Raw genomic sequence first — 20663 nt, forward strand, 5'->3', positions numbered from 1 at the left:
ACTCTCAATCATGCCTTTGCTACCTCAATACTTGATTCTGCTTTAAGAAACACTATTGAACAAATTTCTTTGATTAATCTTTTAGTAACCTCTTTGAACATCTTCTTATGTACTTTAGTAACAGTCTTAGTTTGGTAAGGCTCCCTGCAATGCTTTACAGTGTTAAAGGTTGTATATAAAAACAATTCATCGTTGCTGTGCTTTATAATTTTGCCCGCAAAAACAAGACAATTTCACTGAATTGATGGTCATTTGGCACATCTTCCTAACATCTAATGATTGGTTAATCACTGTTTTACTTTGGCTACAGGTCCATAATATGGCTGTGCAAGAGAGGAAATCCTACATTGTTTGGAAAACAGTATTCTGACTGCTATGGAATTTCAATTTCCCAGGTAACATGAAATGCACAATGACTTTTATCGATCTATTTTAGGCTACCTTGATTTGTCACTGTAGACTTAGCAGACAATGGTACTGCTCTCTCATCAGAGAGAGAGATGACTAGCGGTTTAACCTGAAGGGCACCACACCTCAGACAAGGGGAAAGGTTGAGAATGAGAATCCTTCATGGTAATCCCAGCTGGCACAGGAATTGACCCAGACTGTTGGCATCACTCTGCTATGCAAACCAGCTATCCAGTCAACTGACGGGACCAGCACTCATTCAAAACCCCACTAATCACCACACATTGTCGGAGTGCATTAGTGACAAAAGGAAAGAGAATAGGAAAGACATCCACAACTTTACTAAAGCAAAAAGAGCAGAGAATGCATTATATTTTAATATGGATTGCAGTTGCATACTTAAAAACATTACTGAAGGAATTTTACACAGCTATATTCAAAGTCTTTGTTCAGTAATCAGAAAGGAATATAATTTTGCATTACATTTTGGATGCTTTCAGATTGCAAGAAAACATCTGATTTCAGTGATTTTCTCCTGCCTTGATCCTTCCTTGCTCAAACACTGAACTTTTCTTTGTCATCACTCTGCTATGATCCTGTTGTCTGGAATTTTCCACCTAGAATACTATCTCTATCCACTCTTAGTTAGACAAGGATGCCTAGCTCAACTCAACCTTTAGCAAAGAAAACAAATACTGTTTCATCTGTTGAAATACATTTTTAAAAATTACACTTCTCCTAAATTAAAGTGTAAATGCTATTGCTATCAACATACTCTGTGGGTTAGTACAAAGTTGCAAATAAGTACTTCTAATGTTACAACAGGATGATGGATCTGAAGAAGGGTCATTGGACCCAAAATGTTAACTCTGCTTTCTCTCCACAGAGGTTGCCATCCCTGCTAAATTTCTCCAGTAATTTCTGCTTTGTTTCAACAAATGTTCTCATTGCTTCCTATTTAATTAAATCTTTGCAAAGTCACAGTTAAAGATAATTTAAAATTGTATTTTTAACTGAAATAATGAATGTTTATTCTGTCTACAATTGCAATTTCAAGAAAATGGGCAGCTATTCTAAAATGGAAATAAAATCTATTTTGAAAAGTAAATTAGAAGCAAACTTATAAGAGAGAAAAACAACTGTTGCGTATTATCTCAGCTTACAGCAATGATTTAAATGCACTGCTATACTGTACCTGCCCTCTTGTAAAGCTCCGGAGATGCTGAAGAGACCAAAGTCAGTAATTATTATCTTTCCATTGTCATAGAAAATATTCTTTGACTTCAAATCTTTGTGAATAATTCCTTTAGCATGTAGGTAACCCATTCCCTTGAAAATAAAAAAAAACAGTTTTAAGTATGTGTGTAGAGTTAATTGCAGAGAAGACCACAGAACAAGTATTATGTTTTCCCAAGGTAAAAATATTATGCAAATTAATCACCAAAACAAGTAACATTGTACTCATTTTTTAAGGAGCAGTGGACAATATTAAATGATTTAACATTTAAAAAAATAAAATTCACCATTTTGTTGCAATGATTTCAAGTACTTTTATATTATTGTGTTCTTCTTATTACAAATGTTAAGTTTATGTTTTAGGATTGTTGTTCATTTTTCAGGTAAAATGGGAGAATGAGCAGCTCAGCATTCTTCCTGACAACAATGTTGGGTGGTGAGGTTGCAATGGGGACAAGAGGGGCCCAAACCAAGTGCTTTACAGAGAAGGTGCAAGGTCCTCACTTCGGTGATAATGGCAAGACTATCTGTGCTGATGTTAGGCCCAGACTGTCTGCCCAACAGAGACCCTCCAAGGAAAAAATGGCAGAAGAGATAAGAAATACTAAGTGCCACCTCTGACACGTCCTATTTTCAGAATAGCCTGTTTTGGTTGGGATGTGGTATTCATGGAGACTGGCTGGCCATTTAAATGATTAGCTAGCCCCACTCAAATCAGATTTTGGAATTTGGTGTCCGGAACCTGAAGAGTGGAGATGAAACTTGATAAGAGTAGATCTGTTCTTAGTGTATTTGTTTTGGATTATCAACGTACCCCTTTGGAGAGCTGACTGACCTCTCTGGATATGGTCCCAGTATACTTGAAGGTTGGGGTCAAGGATTCTTTGAGAGCAGCATCAAGTATCCTTTGGATAGGAGGGTCATGGATCTTTGGGGGAGGGGGTTAGTACTGCGTAGGATTGTTAACTGCAGAGAAGATTGTGTGTAAAAGGTGCATAAACCCCTTGGAAATTTAAACTTGTCAACCTGTGTCAAGATGCATCAAAGCAATCATAACCTGTTAAAATGTGTTTTTAGGAATCAGAGTGCACTTTTTGATAAAGTGTAGAACAAATGATTACAGCCATGGATGAGGCTTTTTTAAAAACATAGTTTGCAGCATAAAACTTAGTTTAAGGTGTAAGTTGTTTTCTAAATAGTGGTTAATCAATATTGCTTTGAGTTTTCTTCTTTGAGTAAAGCTCTTAAAACGTGAAATCTTTTTATGCGATCCTTTCAGTCACTGGAAATGTAAATATCTTTCAAAATTTGGATGTGAACATAGGAGGTATGGTTAGTAAGTTTGCAGATGACACCAACATTGGAGGTGTAGTGGACAGCAAAGAAGGTTACCTCACGGCACAATGGGATCTTGATCAGATGGACCAACGGGCCAAGCAGTGGAAGATGGACTTTAATTTAGATCAATATGAGGTGCGAGATTTTGGAAAGGCAAATCAGGGCAGAACTTGTACACTTGATGGTAAGGTCCTGGGGAGTGTTGCTGAGCAAAGAGACCTTGGAGTGAAAGTTCATTGTTCTTTGAAAGTGGAGTCACAGATAGAGAGGATAGTCAAGAAAGCATTTGGTATGCTTGCCTTTATTGGTCAGAACTTAAGTATAGGAGTTGGGAGGTCATGTTGCAGCTGTACAGGACATTGGTTCGGCCACTTTTAGAGTATGGTGTGCAATTCTGGTCTCCCTCCTTAGGAAGGATGTTATGAAACCTGAAAGGGTTCAGAAAAGATTTGCAAGGTTGTTGTCAGGGTTGGAGGGTTTGAGCTTTAGGGAAAGGCTGAATAGGCTGGGGCTATTTTCGCTGGAGCATTGGAAGCTGAGGGGTGACAATGTAGAGGTTTATAAAATCATGAAGGGCAAGGATAGGATAAATAAACAAGGCCTTTTCCCCGAGGTGGGGAGTTCAAAACTAGGTTTAAGGTGAGGGGGAAAAATACAAGAGAGACCTAAGGGTAACTTCTTCACACAGAGGGTGATGTGTTTATGGAATGAGCTGCAAGAGGAAGTGGTGGAGGCTGGCACAATTACAACATTTAAGAAGTATCTAGTTGGGTATATGAATAGGAAGGGTTTAGAGGGATATGGGTGAAATACTAGTAAATAGGACTAGATTTATACAGGGTATTCATGGACGAGTTGGATTGAAAGGTCTGTTTCTGTACTGTACATCTCTATGACTTTAAGTCATAGTTTCAATAGATATCATAACACTTGGCACACCTTCACAATCTCCTGAGCAATCTGTCTGGTCTTGTTCACATCCAGCACCATTTTAGCATCTCTAACAACAGAGTACAGAGTTCTTCCCTTGCAGAGGCTGCAAAATAAAAAACATGCAAATACTAAATGGCTGTAAGCCTAACTGCACACAATGGAGATTTAAAATAATTGGTGACACCTATCAACGTATAAACTACTAAAAGTTAAATTATAATTTTATTTTTGTTTCATAAAAATCATAATTTAAAATTTTAATAGGCTCAGCAATATGTTAAAAATGTGAAAATCTATTAATCCTGAGATCATAAAATTTGGTCAATAAAAAGAACTAATGATTACTATATTGTCCTCTTGAAATATATTTACACAGAACAATCCTCATGTATTAATTTATTTATCAAAATGTATTTGTTTATCAAGAAATAGATGTCTGATGAGGGGGTGATACTATTCTCTCAGGTACTTCAAAAGATGTGAATATAAAGCATTTCATCTTTCACTTTCTCAAAGGCCCAACTGCAGCATGTAAGATATTGATCTTTGAAGATTCTCATTAATGTTTCCTTTGGAGACCACATATCTCAATCAAATTAGCTTCAAACCATGCCCATCTGTTGTATATAATTGTACAAGGGTGTTTGATATCATATCAACAGCAAACCATTTGAACTAGTAGCTTAACACCTGTGCCATAGAGAATCTAGCCTCCTACAGGCAACTCAGGCAATGGGTTTCAAGTAATGTATTTAATTAATTTTGACACATAAATTCTGAAGAGCCATTGTTAGTTTTAAAACGTTTGACTACTTCAACAATCTTGATTCCTTGAACATTTTGCAGGATTCATACCTTACAATGTGACAGTTGAGTAATAGAATATTTATGAAGTAGGTGAAACAACCTTCACTATGAAGGCTAAATGAGTCCTTATAATTTCATAACGGAAAAGGATGCAAGCTAAGGTAAAAATCCCATGTCTAGTAGAGTTTCCATGTAGTCACATTAAGGTAATGTGATTTTTCATTTATTAACCCAGCTTTTCTGCCTGTAATGCTTTTGGAAGGATGGGATGCTGTTTGAACCTGAATATTGATTTGTTGTCTTTAGTCATGGATTAAAACAACTGACAAATTTTTGTTCTGAGTTTTGATCAATTTCTGCATGCAATTGGGTAATAATGTGATTCCGTTATTAATATCCACCAAAGTACTCATTGAAATGGCTGTCATGAAACGTGGTTGAATGCAGGTAAAAATCCTTATTTCTTGTTTGGAAACCCTTGTAGCATAAAATTCTGAACGACAGTGGCTGCAATACTGCTCTGATAAATACAGTCACTGCAAGAGTGTATTATTACCAAAATCCTTATTTTTTCAGTTTCAGAAGGTTCCAAACAGAATGTGTTTGTGCAACTCCCATGGATTTGTCAAAAGAAAGTTCAATAACTTGCTATTTCATAGAGATATCAGAATTTATTTCGCTGTAGTAGTGGAAGTATCCCCAAAAGGTTAAAAAAATCCTTTTTGCAGTGAACATACCTAATGATTGCATCGTTTTTGCTGGAAATTGAGTCAGGATCAGGTTGTCAGCAAGCCTGGTGTCATATTTGACCCAGGGGTTAACCTGAACTACATACTGCGCCATCAGTAGGACTAGCTACTTCCACCTCTGCATCATCAATTTCCTTCTCAGTTGCTGAAATCCTCATCCATGACTTTTGTACCAGAAGGTTTGACTATTCTAGTACCCTCCTGGCAGAGTTAGCTACATTCAACTGACTTTAAACCTGAGATCATCGAAAACATTTCTTGCACCAAGTTCCGTTCACCTATCACCCTTATGCTTGCTGATCTATACTATTTTCCAGTCAAGAAAAACATGGATTTTAAAATTCTCATAGATATTTCCAAATTCCTCCATGACCTCTCCTCAACTCTGTAGCCTTCTCAATCCCTATAACTTTTTGATAAATCTGCACTCACCTAGTTTAACCCTCTTCAATAACCCTAATTTTTGACTGCTCCATATTAGTGTCTGCAGTTTCAACTGCCTAGGTTTTAACCTCTGGAATTACCTTCTGACACTCCCTCTTCCTTGCTCTTCCCTTATGTTTCCTTATATAACTTGTTTTATGAGATCTGAACATACAAATTAACAGCAGAAAGAGGCCACTTAGCCCCTGAAGCCTGTTCTACTATTAATTAGGATCATGACTCATCTGATTACTTCACATACCATCAATAACCTTTCAACTTCTTGCTAACTAAGATTTTCTCTACTTCTGCCTTTAAAATATTCAAAGACTCTGCTTTCACTGCCTTTTGAAGAAAAGTTCCAAAGATGCGGCAGTCTCTCAGAAAATATTTTGCCTCAACTCTGTCTAAAACAGACAGCCCTTTAGTTTTAAATATTGATCTCTAGTTTGAGATTCTCCACAAAGGAAGCATCTATCCACATCAAACCTGTCAGGACCTTGTTTCGATCAAGTTACTTCTTACCCTTCTAAACTCTGGCGGATACAAGCCTAGTCTAGATTAGAGTGGTGCTGGAAAAGCACAGCAGGTCCGGCAGCATCTGAAGAGCAGGAAAATCGATGTTTTGGGCAAAAGCCCTTCATCAGGATACAAGCCTAGATTGATGATGCAGAGGTGGAAGTTGCTAGCCCTACTGATGGCGCAGTATGTAGTTCAAGTTAACCCCTGGGTCAAATATGATACCAGGTTTGCTGAAGGGTTTTTGCCCGAAATGTCAATTTTACTGCTCCTCGGATGCTGCATGAACTGTTGTGCTTTTCCAGCACCACTCTACTCCAGAATCTGGTTTCCAGTATCTGCAGTCATTGTTTTTACCTAGGATACAAGCCTAGCCTAACCAACCTATCATATGCCAACAAACCTGTTCTGGGTATTCGTCCTCAAAATCTTCTCTGAATTGCTTCCAACCCCTTGCTGCGGGTCTGGAGTGACATGTAAGCCAGACTAGATGAAGATGGTGGGCCGGGTGCTGGCAGGTGGGGAGTAGATTGGGTTGGGATATCTGGTCGGCATGGACGGGTTGGACCGAAGGGTCTGTTTCCATGCTGTACATCTCTATGACTATGACTCTATGGTAGGGTTTCTCTCCTTAAGGACGTTAGTGAGCTCGATGTTTTTTTCCAACAATCAGCAACGGTGTAGATTCTTATATCCAATTTTTTTTTCAAACTCAAATTCCACCATCTGCTGTGTTGGAATTTGAACCTAGGTTTCCAGAACATTAGCTGAGTTTCTCGATTAATAAATCCGCCAATAACACCATTAGGCCATCACCACCTCACAACTCTTCATAATTTATGTTTCCACTTACCTTTGTGTCATCAGCATATTTAGCAACCATACTTTCAGTCCCTTTATCCAAGAAATTGTATAAATTGGAAGGAGTTGAGGCCCTAGCACTGTTCCCTATGACATACCACACGTTACATCTTATCATCCAGAAAATGACTTGTTATGACTTTTCTCTGTTTACGCCAGCCTGCCCAGCTTCTACCCATGCCAATATCTTACCCCTTCATGACACTGTCATTTTCCACAATAATCTTTGATGTAGTATTTTATCAAATGCCTTCTGGAAATCTAAATGCAGTACATCCACTATCCCCTTTGTCCAAGGCATATGTTGCTTCCTCAAAGAACTCCAAAAGGTCTGTTAAAGGTGTTTTCCATTTCACAAAACAATGTTGACTCTGGCTAATAACGTGAATTTATCTAAGTATCCAGCTACAATTAATTTCATCTCACATCTCCCTTATGTGGCAAACGTTACATCAACTAGCTAGTAGTTTCCTGTTTTTTGTGTCCTTCTCATTTTGAATAAAGAAGCTACATTTGCCATTTCCTTTCTAAGGGCTCTGTCTACAAATCAAGGGAGCTTTGGGAAAATTAAAACCAACACACAAACTGTCTCACCAAATATTTCTTTTCAGATCATGGGATGAAGTCCATCTGGTCAGTTCCAACAATTTGCTCAGTACCATTTCACTGGAACCTCTAAAGAAGTGTTATACTGGACTCAAAATGTTCAATCAGTTTTTCTCTCCACAATTGATGCCAGAACTCTTGCATTTCTCCAGTACTGTGTGTTGGTTCAGACTTCCAGCATCTTCAGTATTTTTATTGGATGCGAATGCCTGCTTAACGCATGTGCCTTATTTTCCATTATTAATTCCCCAGACTCATTTTCTTTAGACTAACACTCATTCATTTTTTTTCTGAATATCTATATTTATACATTCATGATTTGTTTTCATATTTCTAGCTCGCTTGCTCTCTATCTTTTCTTCCTTACTCAACTTTTAGACTCCATTTAAGTACTTTGGGGTGTATTATTTCTTTTAAAGGGGCTAATTCAAATACCAGTTATTGTTGTTGAGGTCAAGTGAAGACTAACTTCTGTTGCCAGGAGCCAGCTACTTGTAAGTCCTCAGCTCCTCTCCTGGCAATAGACCCTGCTTGCAGAATCAGAAGAAATCATCTAAACACGGACTGGCTTTTTCTCAATTTTTCTATTAAATTATTTGTTCGTGGGTACCTTCCCGTTCTGTTGCTGTTTTATGAATACATTTAATTTCAACACTGCTATGAAACTAATTTGCATCAAGATAGTTAAAACCGACAATAAACAGCAGACCTGCCAGCAGGAATGGGAAGTGACAAAGCAGGGGCCTAAAAATCTTGATTTGCAAAGAGGGGCTGAACTCCACTTTCTGCTTCAGTGGCATCTTTATAGTTTTGGCAATGGGAAAGCGAAATTCCTTTGTTAAGATGGATGCCTCCATTGTGTTCCAATAGTTGGCTGTCACACAATCAAAACCCCCACCTGGGAAGAACTAACAAGGTTGTCCACTTCTTAGAAAAGAGTTGATACATCAAAATAGCTTGCAAGATTGAGTTCTCTCTCAACAGCTTTAATACAGGCTCAGACCCAGAAATAACTGCACAGAGGCCAGTATCCTGCCAAAAGTGCAGTGCAATGTCACAGTGGTGTTGCATATTGTCCCCAAATCTAGGCCTAATATATCATGATTTTGCTAATTTAGGTGATGGCAGAGAACTAGAGATCACTTAAACATAGTTTCCGTGTAATACACTTTAGTCACAATTCTGGTGGACATTATGGCATGTGCTGAGAGCTTCGATTAGCTTCCTTCTGATTTAATAGCGACAGACATGCCACCATTTGGAATTGAACACTACTTTCCTCTGGTTACAAAGCTATACATGTATTCATCAATGCGTTGTTTTGATGACCATATCCAGGTAGATGCTGAATGTGGAATTGACAATTTCAAGGAAGACAAAATCATGGCTGGAACTTTCTAGAGACAGAAAAAATCCCATCATTCAGCAGAATTTTGGCACTCAGTGAAATCCAAGACCATATTTTGATAATGGATGCGAATTAAAAAGTGACTGCAGAGACTTCTGCCCTATTAAAGATTATGGTCCACCTGCCCCAGTCAGTGGTGCCATTGCTAGTAGTGATCTTTGCAAGATTGCACCTGGAGATGAGGGCACATTGATGGCTTTGTCTCCCTAAAGGTGGGTAGGTTGGGAGGGAGTGAAGATGTAAATTCAAGACAGGCAGCCTATTGTGGGGGCTGGTGGGGACAAGGGCAGTTTATTGAATGGGTCAGCTTGGTGAGAATGGGGAGCACCAGTGAAATCAAAGGGGGCCTTTGATAAACTAAAGAATACCCAAAAAAGGTCTTCACACCCCTAACATCAGAAACCAGCTGGTAGACCAGCAGGATTTACCTGTCAGTATTCACATGCAGCAAAGATTTCTCCAACCATATGCAAAATGTTAGTAGGAGGAAGAAGAGGCTCTTAATTGACAGCAAGGACTTTAACTGAGCTCCAGGTAGAAGGTCCATCTGCCACTTTTCCAAATGCTGGCAAAATGGCAAGACAGCAGGAAGATGTTGGCAATGGCACACAATACCTTCCCAATGCATCCCAGTCTATGCTCAATGCATAAGAACATACAAACTAGGAACAAGACTAGGCAATTCAGCCCCTCTCAAGCCTGCTCTGCCATTTATTATGAGTGTGGCTGATCTCATCTCAGCCTCAATTCCAGTTTCCTGCCCACTTTCCATAACCCTTCAACCCATCACTAATTAGAAATCTGTATCTCCTCTTTAAATTTACTGTGTCCCAGCATCCACCACACTCTAGGGTAGTAAATTCCAGATTCATGACCCTTTGATATAAGTAATTTTGCCTCATCTCGGTTTTAAATTTGATGCACTTTATCTAAAATTGTGACCTCTTGCTCCAGATCGCCTCATAAGAGGAAACATACTTTCTATGTCTACTTTGTCAATCCCCTTTAACACCTTAATAATTAAATTGGATCCCCTCTTATTTGTCTAAACTCCACAGAGCATAAGCCTAAACTGCTCAATCTCACTTTATAAAATAATCGCCTCATCTCTGGAATCAATCTAGTGAACCTCCTCTGAATTGCTTCCAATGCAACTATATTGCTCCTCAAGTAAGGGCACCAAAATCACGTACCATACTCCAGATACAGTCTCACTAATACCTTGCACAGTTGCAGCAAGACTTCCCTGCTTTTATGTGCTATTTCTTTTGCAATAAATGCCAAACTTCAATGGGCTTTTGTTATTACATGCTTTATCTGCATGCTAGTTTTCTGCAATTCATGCATGAGGACAGCAGATCCCTCTGCAGAGAGGCTCTCTAAAGTTTCCCTCCATTTAGATAATAAGTTCCCTGTCTATTTCTCTGATCAAAATGAATAACCTCACAATTATCCACATTAAGGTTCACCTGCCAAATTTTGGCCGACTGACCTAACATATCCATATCTATTTGTAAATTTATTTCTTCATCACAACTTATTTTATGACCTATTTTAATGTCAATTGCAAATTTGGCGATAGTACTTTCTATCTGCACATCCAAGTCATTAATACAGTCTGTAAATAATCTGTAAATAATCTGTATCTAGTCTAAATAGTCTAAATTGCAATCAGGGTAACACAGAGACTCCATGGTTAGTAGCACTACCTCACAGCACCAGGGACCTAGGTTCGATTCCAGCTTCAGCTGACTGTCTGTGTGGAGTGTACACATTGTCCTAGTGTCTGCCTGGTTTTCTCCGAGCGCTCCAGTTTCGTCCTGCACTCCAAAGGTGTGCAAGCTAAATGGATTGGCTTTGCTAAATTGCCTATAGTGTTCAGGGATGTGCAGCCATGGGAAATGCAGGGTTACAGAGATAGGGTAAGGGTAGATATGGGTGGGATGCTCCTCAGAGAGTCAGTGTGGACTAGATGGGCCAAATAATCTGCTTTCACACTTTAGATTCTATAAGTCTGTACCTAGGTAACTTTGTAGCTAACACGGCACCGTAAGCAGTAACTCTGTAAACTTTTCACTGTACTCATGTGAGTACATGTGACAATAAACCTAATTCTAATACTGAACACAGTAGTAACATTTTGGCAACCAGAAAAAAGCCCCATTTATCTCTGCGTGGTCTGGCAAAACATGTTTTGCAAGATGTTTTTCAAGTGTTTTTGCACAGTTTTGTTTTTAGTAGTTTTATTTTTGTTCAGCTTAGTTGGTGAGAAGGCTTGGTGTGATGAGTAGTGGCATTGCCAAAACTCAGAAATCTGCATCATCTGCTTCCTTACGTGAATCCTACTATATTTAAAACCTAAAATCAAAGACAAGGAATCTGTGAATGCCAAACAACTGACACTGTGAGGCCTTTCCACACCACCTTTCATCCTCTCTCACACAAATATAGGCACCGTACATTTATCCGTACATTTCCAAAAAGGAAATGGAGGAAATTGTGCACTTGTTCTAATTTGAACTGGAGCCAAACTCCATCTCAGTTACTTCACAGCTAATTGCTGTGTAGGTCATTTCAGCCCCTCAGGCTCATTCCAATATGTTGCACTGTATTTCTTCAACAGTGGTATTCTTAGGTCAACAAGGACTTAGGAATTTTCCTACTGATCTCATGTATTATGTAATCAGAAGGTGGTTCATGTGTGGAATGAGCTGCCAGAGGAAGAGGTAGATGAAGGTAAGGTTTAAACATATAAAATATCATTTGGACAGGTACATGAATAGGAAAGGTTTAGAGGGATATGGGCCAAGTGAAGGGAAGTGGGATCAGTTTAGTTTGGAAAATCTGATTGGTATGGATGAATTGGACCAAAGGGTCTGTTTCCATACTTTATGACTCTATGACTAGATCTCGAGGTCTCTGCCATTATCAGAAAGCTTCAAGGAAATCATATGTGCCAAACAAGCAGAAGTGTATCAGATTGTGTTGGGCCTTGCTGCGAAGCTGGGCCATGAGCAGGCCAGTATGCTATTATATGCAAAAAGCTGCTGTGCAGACTATATTCCAGTTAGACAGGGAGTCAACAAAGAATAAAACTATGCATGAGTGAGTAATAAAACCACTTAATGCCTACCTCAATCTGCAAAGAATGTCTCTGTTGAGCTGACTGAACATAACAAACTTACCCAACAACAATGGGAAAGGATTGATAAATTCATACTTACATACAAATTTGCAGAAAACTGTGAAAATGACAGCTTAAAAGATAAATTAACAGCACAAAATTGTTATTGGAATATTGGATGGTGCTTTATCTGACCATTTGTAGTGGAGAATTGATTTAGCCTTAACATAGGTAATTCAACTGAGCAGTCCAGCTGAGACCAAGAAGCAAAATCAATTGATGATTTGGGGCGTCAGAAGAATTATATTCAAAAAAGAACTGACTCAGTGGAGTATGTTAAATTTGTAAACAGAGAAGCAGTCCTACAAAAGCAGGAGGGATGATGTACACATCCATCAACTAGTATTGATGTGGTAGCAATAAAGCACAGGCAGAAAGTCCTTTTTTGCCAGATGCGGAATGCTCATTTTGCAGGAACAAGGGTCACTCACAGGTTCAGTTGTAGCAAGAAGTCTGTACAGAATCAGCTAAAAGAAGAGGTAGTGGCATAGAGGTAATGTTACTCAATCAGTAACACAGAATCCTATTCTGAAGACTGGGATTCAAATGCCATCTCAGCAGATGGTGAAATGTGAATTAGACAAAAAAATTCTGGGATATAAAGCTAGCTTCATGGTGACTGTGTAGTCACTGTTGATTGTTGTTTAAAAGATCCACTTTGTTCACTAATATCCTTTTAGGAAAGTAATTTGTCATTCTTATCTGGTCTAGTCCACATGTGACTCCAGACCCACAGCAATGTGGTTGGCCGGAAGGGATGGCCAAAGAAGCCTATGTCCCATTGAAGAAGTTTTTCAAAATAAAATGCTTTCAAAAGATGGCAAGATTAATGAAATGGAAGCCATGAATGATTTGAAGATGAATTTCACTAGAGGAAAGCAAAAGCAAGTGGAAGATAATGGAATATTCCCTAGTTTGGGAATCAAACACTTCAAATTATAAACAAGTGCATTAGTTTTGTTTCTTTTTAATGTTGACCCATGGTTGGAGTAAAGTTCCCTTCAGCAGACATGTAAAAAAGTTCCATGGGCAAAGAGATCATATGACAACCGAATGCAACCCTCACTCCTTAACAGAAAAAAAAAACATAAAGACCTGCCGCCCAGAATTCTCGTTAAACTGGAATGCCTGTATGACTTACATCTGATATGCAGAGCTCAGAAAAAAAGAAAGCCTTGGAGATTAGCTTAAAAAACATCAGTGCCAAACTTCCACAGCTGTTCACAGAACCAGGAAAGCTGAAGTCAGCGTACCATATGACTGTACATCAAAAATGAAGCCAGTGTGGCTGTTTACATCCAGAACAGTTCCTTATCCACTTTGCCAAAGGTAAAGAAGGAAATTGACTATGTTGACTCAAGAGATTATTTATTGGTGACAGAACCAACCACCTGGTGCTTGGGGATGGTACCAATGCCAAAGCCCAACGGATCTATCAGGAGCTGCACAGATCTTGCACAGCTGAACAAACAAGTTGAACATGCAGTTTGTCATTGTCATCTGTGGATGAGAGCTTCACAAAATTGGGAAAGAGTTCAATCTTTGCAAAGCAAAATATAAACAGTGATTTGCCCTTTGATCATGAGTCTAAATTGCTCACAACCTTGATTACACCATTTGGAAGGTTTAATTTCAACCACACTTTGACATAACAAGAGCATCATAAATTTTCCAGAGGATGATGTCAAGCATCCTAGAAAGACTCGATGGAGTTGTATGTCAAGTGGATGACGTCCTAATCCACGAATCCACTCAGGTAGAATGCGACTGCAAGCTGTGCTGCAACACCTGCAGGATGCAGGACTTAAATTTAACAAAAATGTCAATCCTTACAGCCAACTGTCAAGTTGCTTGGGCATATTGTTGATGCATTTGGTATCAGTCATCAATAAAAGAGAAGAATAATCTAGAAGTTTCCAGTTCCTCATAACGTGACTGACCTGCAGAGATTCATGTAGATGACAAACTTAGTTGGAATATTCTTGTCCAAACTAGCTATAATCAATGAGTTACGATGTCAGGCCTGGCAATCCTGCTGACTCCTGCAACCCAATTTCTTGTTGCTTCCCCAATCACAGGCTGCTACACTGCCAAGTTGACTGCTGACAGGCTTACTATGAACCTATTAGCAGCAAATGCGAGAGGGGAATTAGCATGTGGTTGGAGGAGCAGCTCTGCAGAGACCTTGGCCATTCTAGAGGGGGCAATTATTTTCTGATTGGTTTACCTTGTGACTGAACTTTCCTGGGCATCTTGAGGAACTATGGGGGCAAATTAATCTGCTGGTCTCATTATTTTCAGCATTGGTCTGACTATTCCAGAAGCTGTATGAATGCATCACACCTTCTGTACCAGTCTTTTTCTCTGTTAGTATAAAGACAAAGCCTTACAAGAAAATGTTGAGATCAGTTGAAAAAAAGATTTGAACTTAAAAAATAAGTAGGTTCATATGTAAGAATAAATCAAATATTTCATAATACATTGCTTCCTGGCCCTCTTGCGGGATCATGCAGTATGAAGCACAAGTCTTTTTTTCATATATTTTCTTATCTGTCATTATCCGCTTAATCACATATATCCACTATTGAACTAGTTTCCGGAGGAATTCAACTGAGGTCAGTTCACTTTCAGAATCCAGTAGTCTGTTTCATAAAATCTCTTGTACGCTTTTAACCAGATTGAGGTTTTCTGTTTTCTAGCTAATCTATTTAACTCTGCTGACAATATCATTTATTATAAACATTTAAAGCCTGTTATTTCCTCATTAACATGATATGCAGTGGAACATAGAATAGACTGAAGATTTTAGCTTATCTTTAACTCTTACTCTCCCAGCTTTAAGATTCTATAACCATTTATAAAGGCATTGTAGTCTAACTGCACCATGGCATAGAACAGTAATAATAGGAATTTTAACTACCCCAGTATTAACAGGAATAGTTCTAATGTGAAAAGAATTGAGGGAGCAGAATTATTTAGCCACGTGCAGGAGTACTTATTTGGCCAGTATGCAAAAAAACTCAACTAGACTGGGTGTAGTTCAGAATTTAATTTTAGAAAATGAAGCTGGGGAGTTAGATTAGATGGAAATGGGAAAGCATTTTGGTGTTAATGATCATCATCCACTTAGTTTTAATTTAATTATGGAAAAGGACAAAGATACACAGGAGCTAGAATTCTAAATTGGGGCAAGGCTGATTTTACAAGGAGTAGCAATAAAACAGCTGCTTGAAGATAAGTCAATCTCAGAACAGTTACAGGGATTCAAAGGGATCATTCAAAGAGTTCAGAGTAAACATGTTCTCACAAAGAAAAAGGAGGATACACCGCTGAATGACAAGGAGGTCACAGGGTCATATAAAGCAGTAAAGGAAAGCTTATGTCCCATACTGAGGAGTCATTATGACTGAAAGCCAAGAGAAGAATAGAAAGTGTAGGGATAAAATCGAAAAGGAAATTAGGTGTGCAAAGATAGAGCATGAAAGAATATTAGCAAGCAAAGTCAAGATGATTCAAAAGGTGTTTATAAATGCATTGAGAAGAGGATAATTAAGGCAAGACTAGGGTTCATAAAAGACCAAAAAGAAAACCTGTATGTAGGGAAAGTTTTTGCTACGGTTCTTAAAGAACCATATTAATGCACCTGTCTTTACAAAAGAGAGGGACAATACAGTGCTGTAGCTAAGGAGGAAGACTGTGAAGTAATGTATGGACTAAACCTAGGAAGAGAGGTTGTATTAATGGGATTAGCATCCGTGAAAGTAAATAAACTACCAGTGCCAAATGAAATGTATCCTAGGCTGGTACACAAGCCAAGGATGAAAATAATGGAAGGTCTGACCATCAAGTCCAGTCCTCAGTGGCATAGGAGGACTGGAGGATTGTTAATGTTACACCTTTGTTTAAAAAGGAAGTGAGATGTCCTAAATAATTATAATCAATGTAGATTTGAGAAGGGAAGTCTGCATCTGACTGACTTGATTGAATTTTTTGACAAAACATTAAGGAATCTTAATGAGGGTAGTGCAGTTGAAGTGTCTGGTCTATCTGAATTTTCACAAAGCTTCCCACTCTGGCCCACTGATGAAAAAAAAGCCTATCCAATTTTGGAGAATGCTTTTTATAGTGTTCATAGAGATATACAGCAGTGAAACAGATCCTTCAGTCCAATTCGTCCATGCCAACTAGATATCCTAAATAAATCTAGTCCCATTTGCCAGCATTTCACCGATATCCCTCTCAACCCTTCCTATTCATATAGCATACAGATATCTTTTAAATGTTATAATTGTACCTGCCTCCACCACTTCCTCTGGCAGCTCATTCTGTACACACACCACCCTCTGCATGAAAACATTGCCCCTTAGATCCCTTTCAAATTTTTCCTCTCTCACGTTAAACCTATGCCTTCTAGTTTTGGACTCTCCAACCCCTGGGAAAATACCCTGTCTACTTAACCTATCCATGCCCCATGATTTTATAAGCCTTCACTAGGTCACCCTTCAGTCTCCGATGCTCATTGGAAAATAGCCTCTCCGTATAGCTCAAAGCCAGCCCACACCAACCATGCTCACAAATGAATCGAGTTCCACCTGCCAGCATTTAGCCAATATCCCCCCAAAAACTTTCACTATTCATGAACTTATCCAAATTCCTTTTAAACTTATAACTGTACCTGCATTCACCACTCCTCTGGCAGATCGTTCCACATAAAAATGTTGCCCCTCATGTTCTTTTTAAAACTTTCTCCTCTCTCTTCAAAAATATGCCCCCAAATTTGAACTTGTCCACCCTAGGGAAAAGACCCCTGCTTTTCACCGTATCTACATCTCTCATGGTTTATAAACCTCAGTAAGTTCACCGCTCAACCTCCCGTGCTCCAGTGAAAAACATCTCAGCCTTTCCACTCTATTTTTATATCTCAAACCCTCCATTCCTGGCAACAATTTGTGATACAGATTAACCCATTTCAACATAGGGGGCACGATCAACCAGAGAAGCCTAAGGTAATACATTTGAGGAGGTCAAACGAGGAGGCAATATACACAATTAATAGGAAAATACTGCGAAGTGTAGAAGAAATGAGGATCCTTGGAATGAATGTCCACAGATTCATGAAGATAACAGGATAAGTCAATAAGATGGACAGGAAACCATATGGAATCCTTTCCTTTATTAGTTGAGATACAAAATACAGAAGAAATTTCTCCATTTCTTTACTCTTGAGACATGTCAAAAGCAAATAAATTCCCCTACCTTTTTACTGGTTTGCGCAACAGAATGTATGTAAATAGGCCAGAGGTGTTGGCTGTACCCAAATGGAATGGCAAAATAGCACTAAATTCCTGGAGATCTGGTACACTATACTTTTCTTCCAAATCAACTTTCCAGAAATTACAAATTTCCAAGGCTTGAACCCAAACCTTCTGGCTTAGAAGTAGGGATGCTATAATTATGCCACAAGGGCTATAAATGCTCACAATTTCTTTTTTACTTACTCATGTAGACATGTCTGGGACTGGGGAGACTTGAAGCTTTTGATTTTCTGGCTCAGGGATAGGGACACTACTATAGCACCACAAGAGCCCTATTGCTACCACTGTGTGGATATTTGTTAATCAATGTGTTCGGAGATGTTATTACACACTTTCAAAGCAGGTTGGACTTTAACACACCACAGGCCTTGCTTGTGGGCAGCTTGTCCCTATTGGCACTAGAAACTGGTTTGAGTCTTCTTTGATTCATCTCAATTAGCAACTTTAAAGCAATTTGAGAGTTCATATTCTGACTGTGCACACTTGATTCAAAATTTAACTGAGAAGGTGGTAGAATGGATAATTGACTCACTACTTAGAACGCACTCAAGCAATTCATTAAGATATCCTTAATCCAAGATTAAGTGGGAAATTGAACTGGCAATGCATACAAGAGAAGTTTACTTTAAGTGAAATAAAAAAGTATACTTATGTATCAAATTCTGGACTAAAATGACTGGGCATGTAAATGTGAGCAGACCCTTCGCTTATTAAGACTGATGTGAAAAATCACTATGGCATAAACTGGCTCCCACAGGGCCAGAAATCTCCAGATGCATTAAAAGTAGGTACTCAAAGTGAAAGAAAATCAAACACTTTAGTATATCCAGGAGAAGGGAAATGAAACAAGCCACAAGTTTAAAAGGGTTCTGCTGCTTGTTCGTGCTATATGATTAACTCTAGACAAGTTAAGTTTGTCACAGCTCTCATAGATTTCTATCAACCTGCCCAGATATGTATTTCACAGCCCTGAAGTAGGTGGAACTTAAACCCAGGTATCCTGACTAAGAGGTACAGAAACCAACAGTGAACACAAGAACCCTTTCATAGCTCCTATATATATTTCAAATCAACATGTTCAGAGAGGTCTTGAATCCAGGATTTCTGGCACAAAGGGAGGGACGCTACCACTGTGCCATAAGAACCCCTCCTCCCCTCTCACATTTATTTCAAGCAAGTTGTCTTGTAGATATTTTCCTAATCAATCTGTTCAGTGATGTTATTGCACACATGGAGAAGGTCTCCTGGTTCAGAGGTAGGGACACTTGCACTGTGTCACAAGACTTCACCATAACCCCACCTCTGCCACCATCCCTCTTGCAGTTCCCATATCATACGTTCTTTAAACTTAATCACCTGGTCAAAGTACAAGCAATATATGCTCACTTAAGGGCTTCAACTGGTCAGGAGTTGGAAAGTCATCCACTAGCCTTCCTGCCATAATTGGAGTGGAGGCTGGAGGTATTAGGTCTTCACTATGTGCCTAATTATACGCCCCATGCACCAACCATGCCACTGGAGAGGGTACACCATTTCACCTCATTATTTAACAATGATAATTATTTCCTGCAAATCGATCTTTATTTCTGCTTCACTTTGCCAATAATTGGAGGAAATATAAACACCTGAAGAATTAACAATCAATTTCAGAACAATGTGTGCAACTGAAACGTGTTAGATAACTACTACAACAAATTGCTATCCAGTGGTTTGGTTTCTTAGAAAACTCTGTGCTTCATATAGTTATCATCTTCTCTACAGACTGGTTAATCACAATCAGTGTTCTTGGCACAATTTTTCAAGTTAAATAGCCTCAGAAAACCCCAGGCACATTTTATTCTTCCTGTGTCATAATCTAGTTTGCTGTTGAAAAATCATTATTGGGCCAGATTTTTCATTAGTAATAATGGCAAGGTTAGTTTATTTACATAGAAATCAGGCAGCCATTTCAGTGGTAATACATGTCAGCCATGAATTTGCTGTCTGAGATGTGCAAGAACAATTTGAACACAGAAATTCCCTGAGCTCTATTGGGAATTCAACTTTTCTTGTGTGAGTGTATGGAATAGGTTGTACAACATCAATCACCTGTTTTTAATATTCAGTGCTATTGATTTTATGAGCATATAATAGATGGCATCATTTGTAATGGTCTATTTTACACCCTTGTCCAAATTTCACTTCGTATATATTCTATTTCAGTTACACAAAGGGCTGACAAGTGACAAGTATAATTTGCACCTCATAGGCAATGGCCATCTCCAACAAGAACAAATCTAACCACCATCCCTTGATATTCAATGACATTATCATTGCTAAATCCCACTATGATTGGATTCACAGAGTGTGGGTGTAGCTGGCTAGGCCAGCATTTATTGCCCATTCCTAACTGCCCAGAGGGCATTTACGTGTCAACTACATTGCCTTGCGTATGGATTCTAGGCCAGATCAGGTAAGGATGGCAGTTTGCTTCCCTAAAGGACATTACTGAACCAGATGGGTTTTTCTGACAATCAATAATGGATTCATGGTCATCAATAGACTCTTAAAGCAGAAATTTATTGAATTCAATTTTTACCACATACTATGGTGGGATTCAAACCCAGGTCCCCAGAACATTATGTGTTTCTCTGTCCAGCAATAATACCACTTGGAACTGGAGTAGGCATATTAATATTGTAACTATAAGAGCAGGTCAGAGACTAGGAATCTTGAAGTGTGTAACTCACTTCTGACTCTGCTGTACCTATCCACCATCGACAAGGCGCAGGTCAGGATTGTAATGAAATAGTCCCCAGTTGCCTGGATGAGTGTAACTCTAACAACACTCAAGACACTTGACATAATCTCAGACAAACTAGCCCGTTTAATTAACA

The 20663-nt window shown here is 38.8% G+C and overlaps 1 protein-coding gene across 1 annotated transcript in view; it reads right to left on the minus strand.

The window, feature by feature from the left end:
* ksr2 (kinase suppressor of ras 2) overlaps positions 1-20663 on the minus strand; it is a 403663-nt gene that overhangs the window by 42916 nt on the left and 340084 nt on the right. The window contains exons 17-18 of the mRNA XM_072587303.1: positions 3922-4018; positions 1604-1737 (exon numbers count right to left, since the gene is read on the minus strand). Coding sequence (XP_072443404.1) covers positions 1604-1737; positions 3922-4018 — 231 coding nt within the window. The remainder of the gene's footprint in view (positions 1-1603; positions 1738-3921; positions 4019-20663) is intronic.

Source organism: Chiloscyllium punctatum, chromosome 17, assembly GCF_047496795.1.
Source record: "Chiloscyllium punctatum isolate Juve2018m chromosome 17, sChiPun1.3, whole genome shotgun sequence".
Taxonomy (NCBI): Eukaryota; Metazoa; Chordata; class Chondrichthyes; order Orectolobiformes; family Hemiscylliidae; genus Chiloscyllium; species Chiloscyllium punctatum.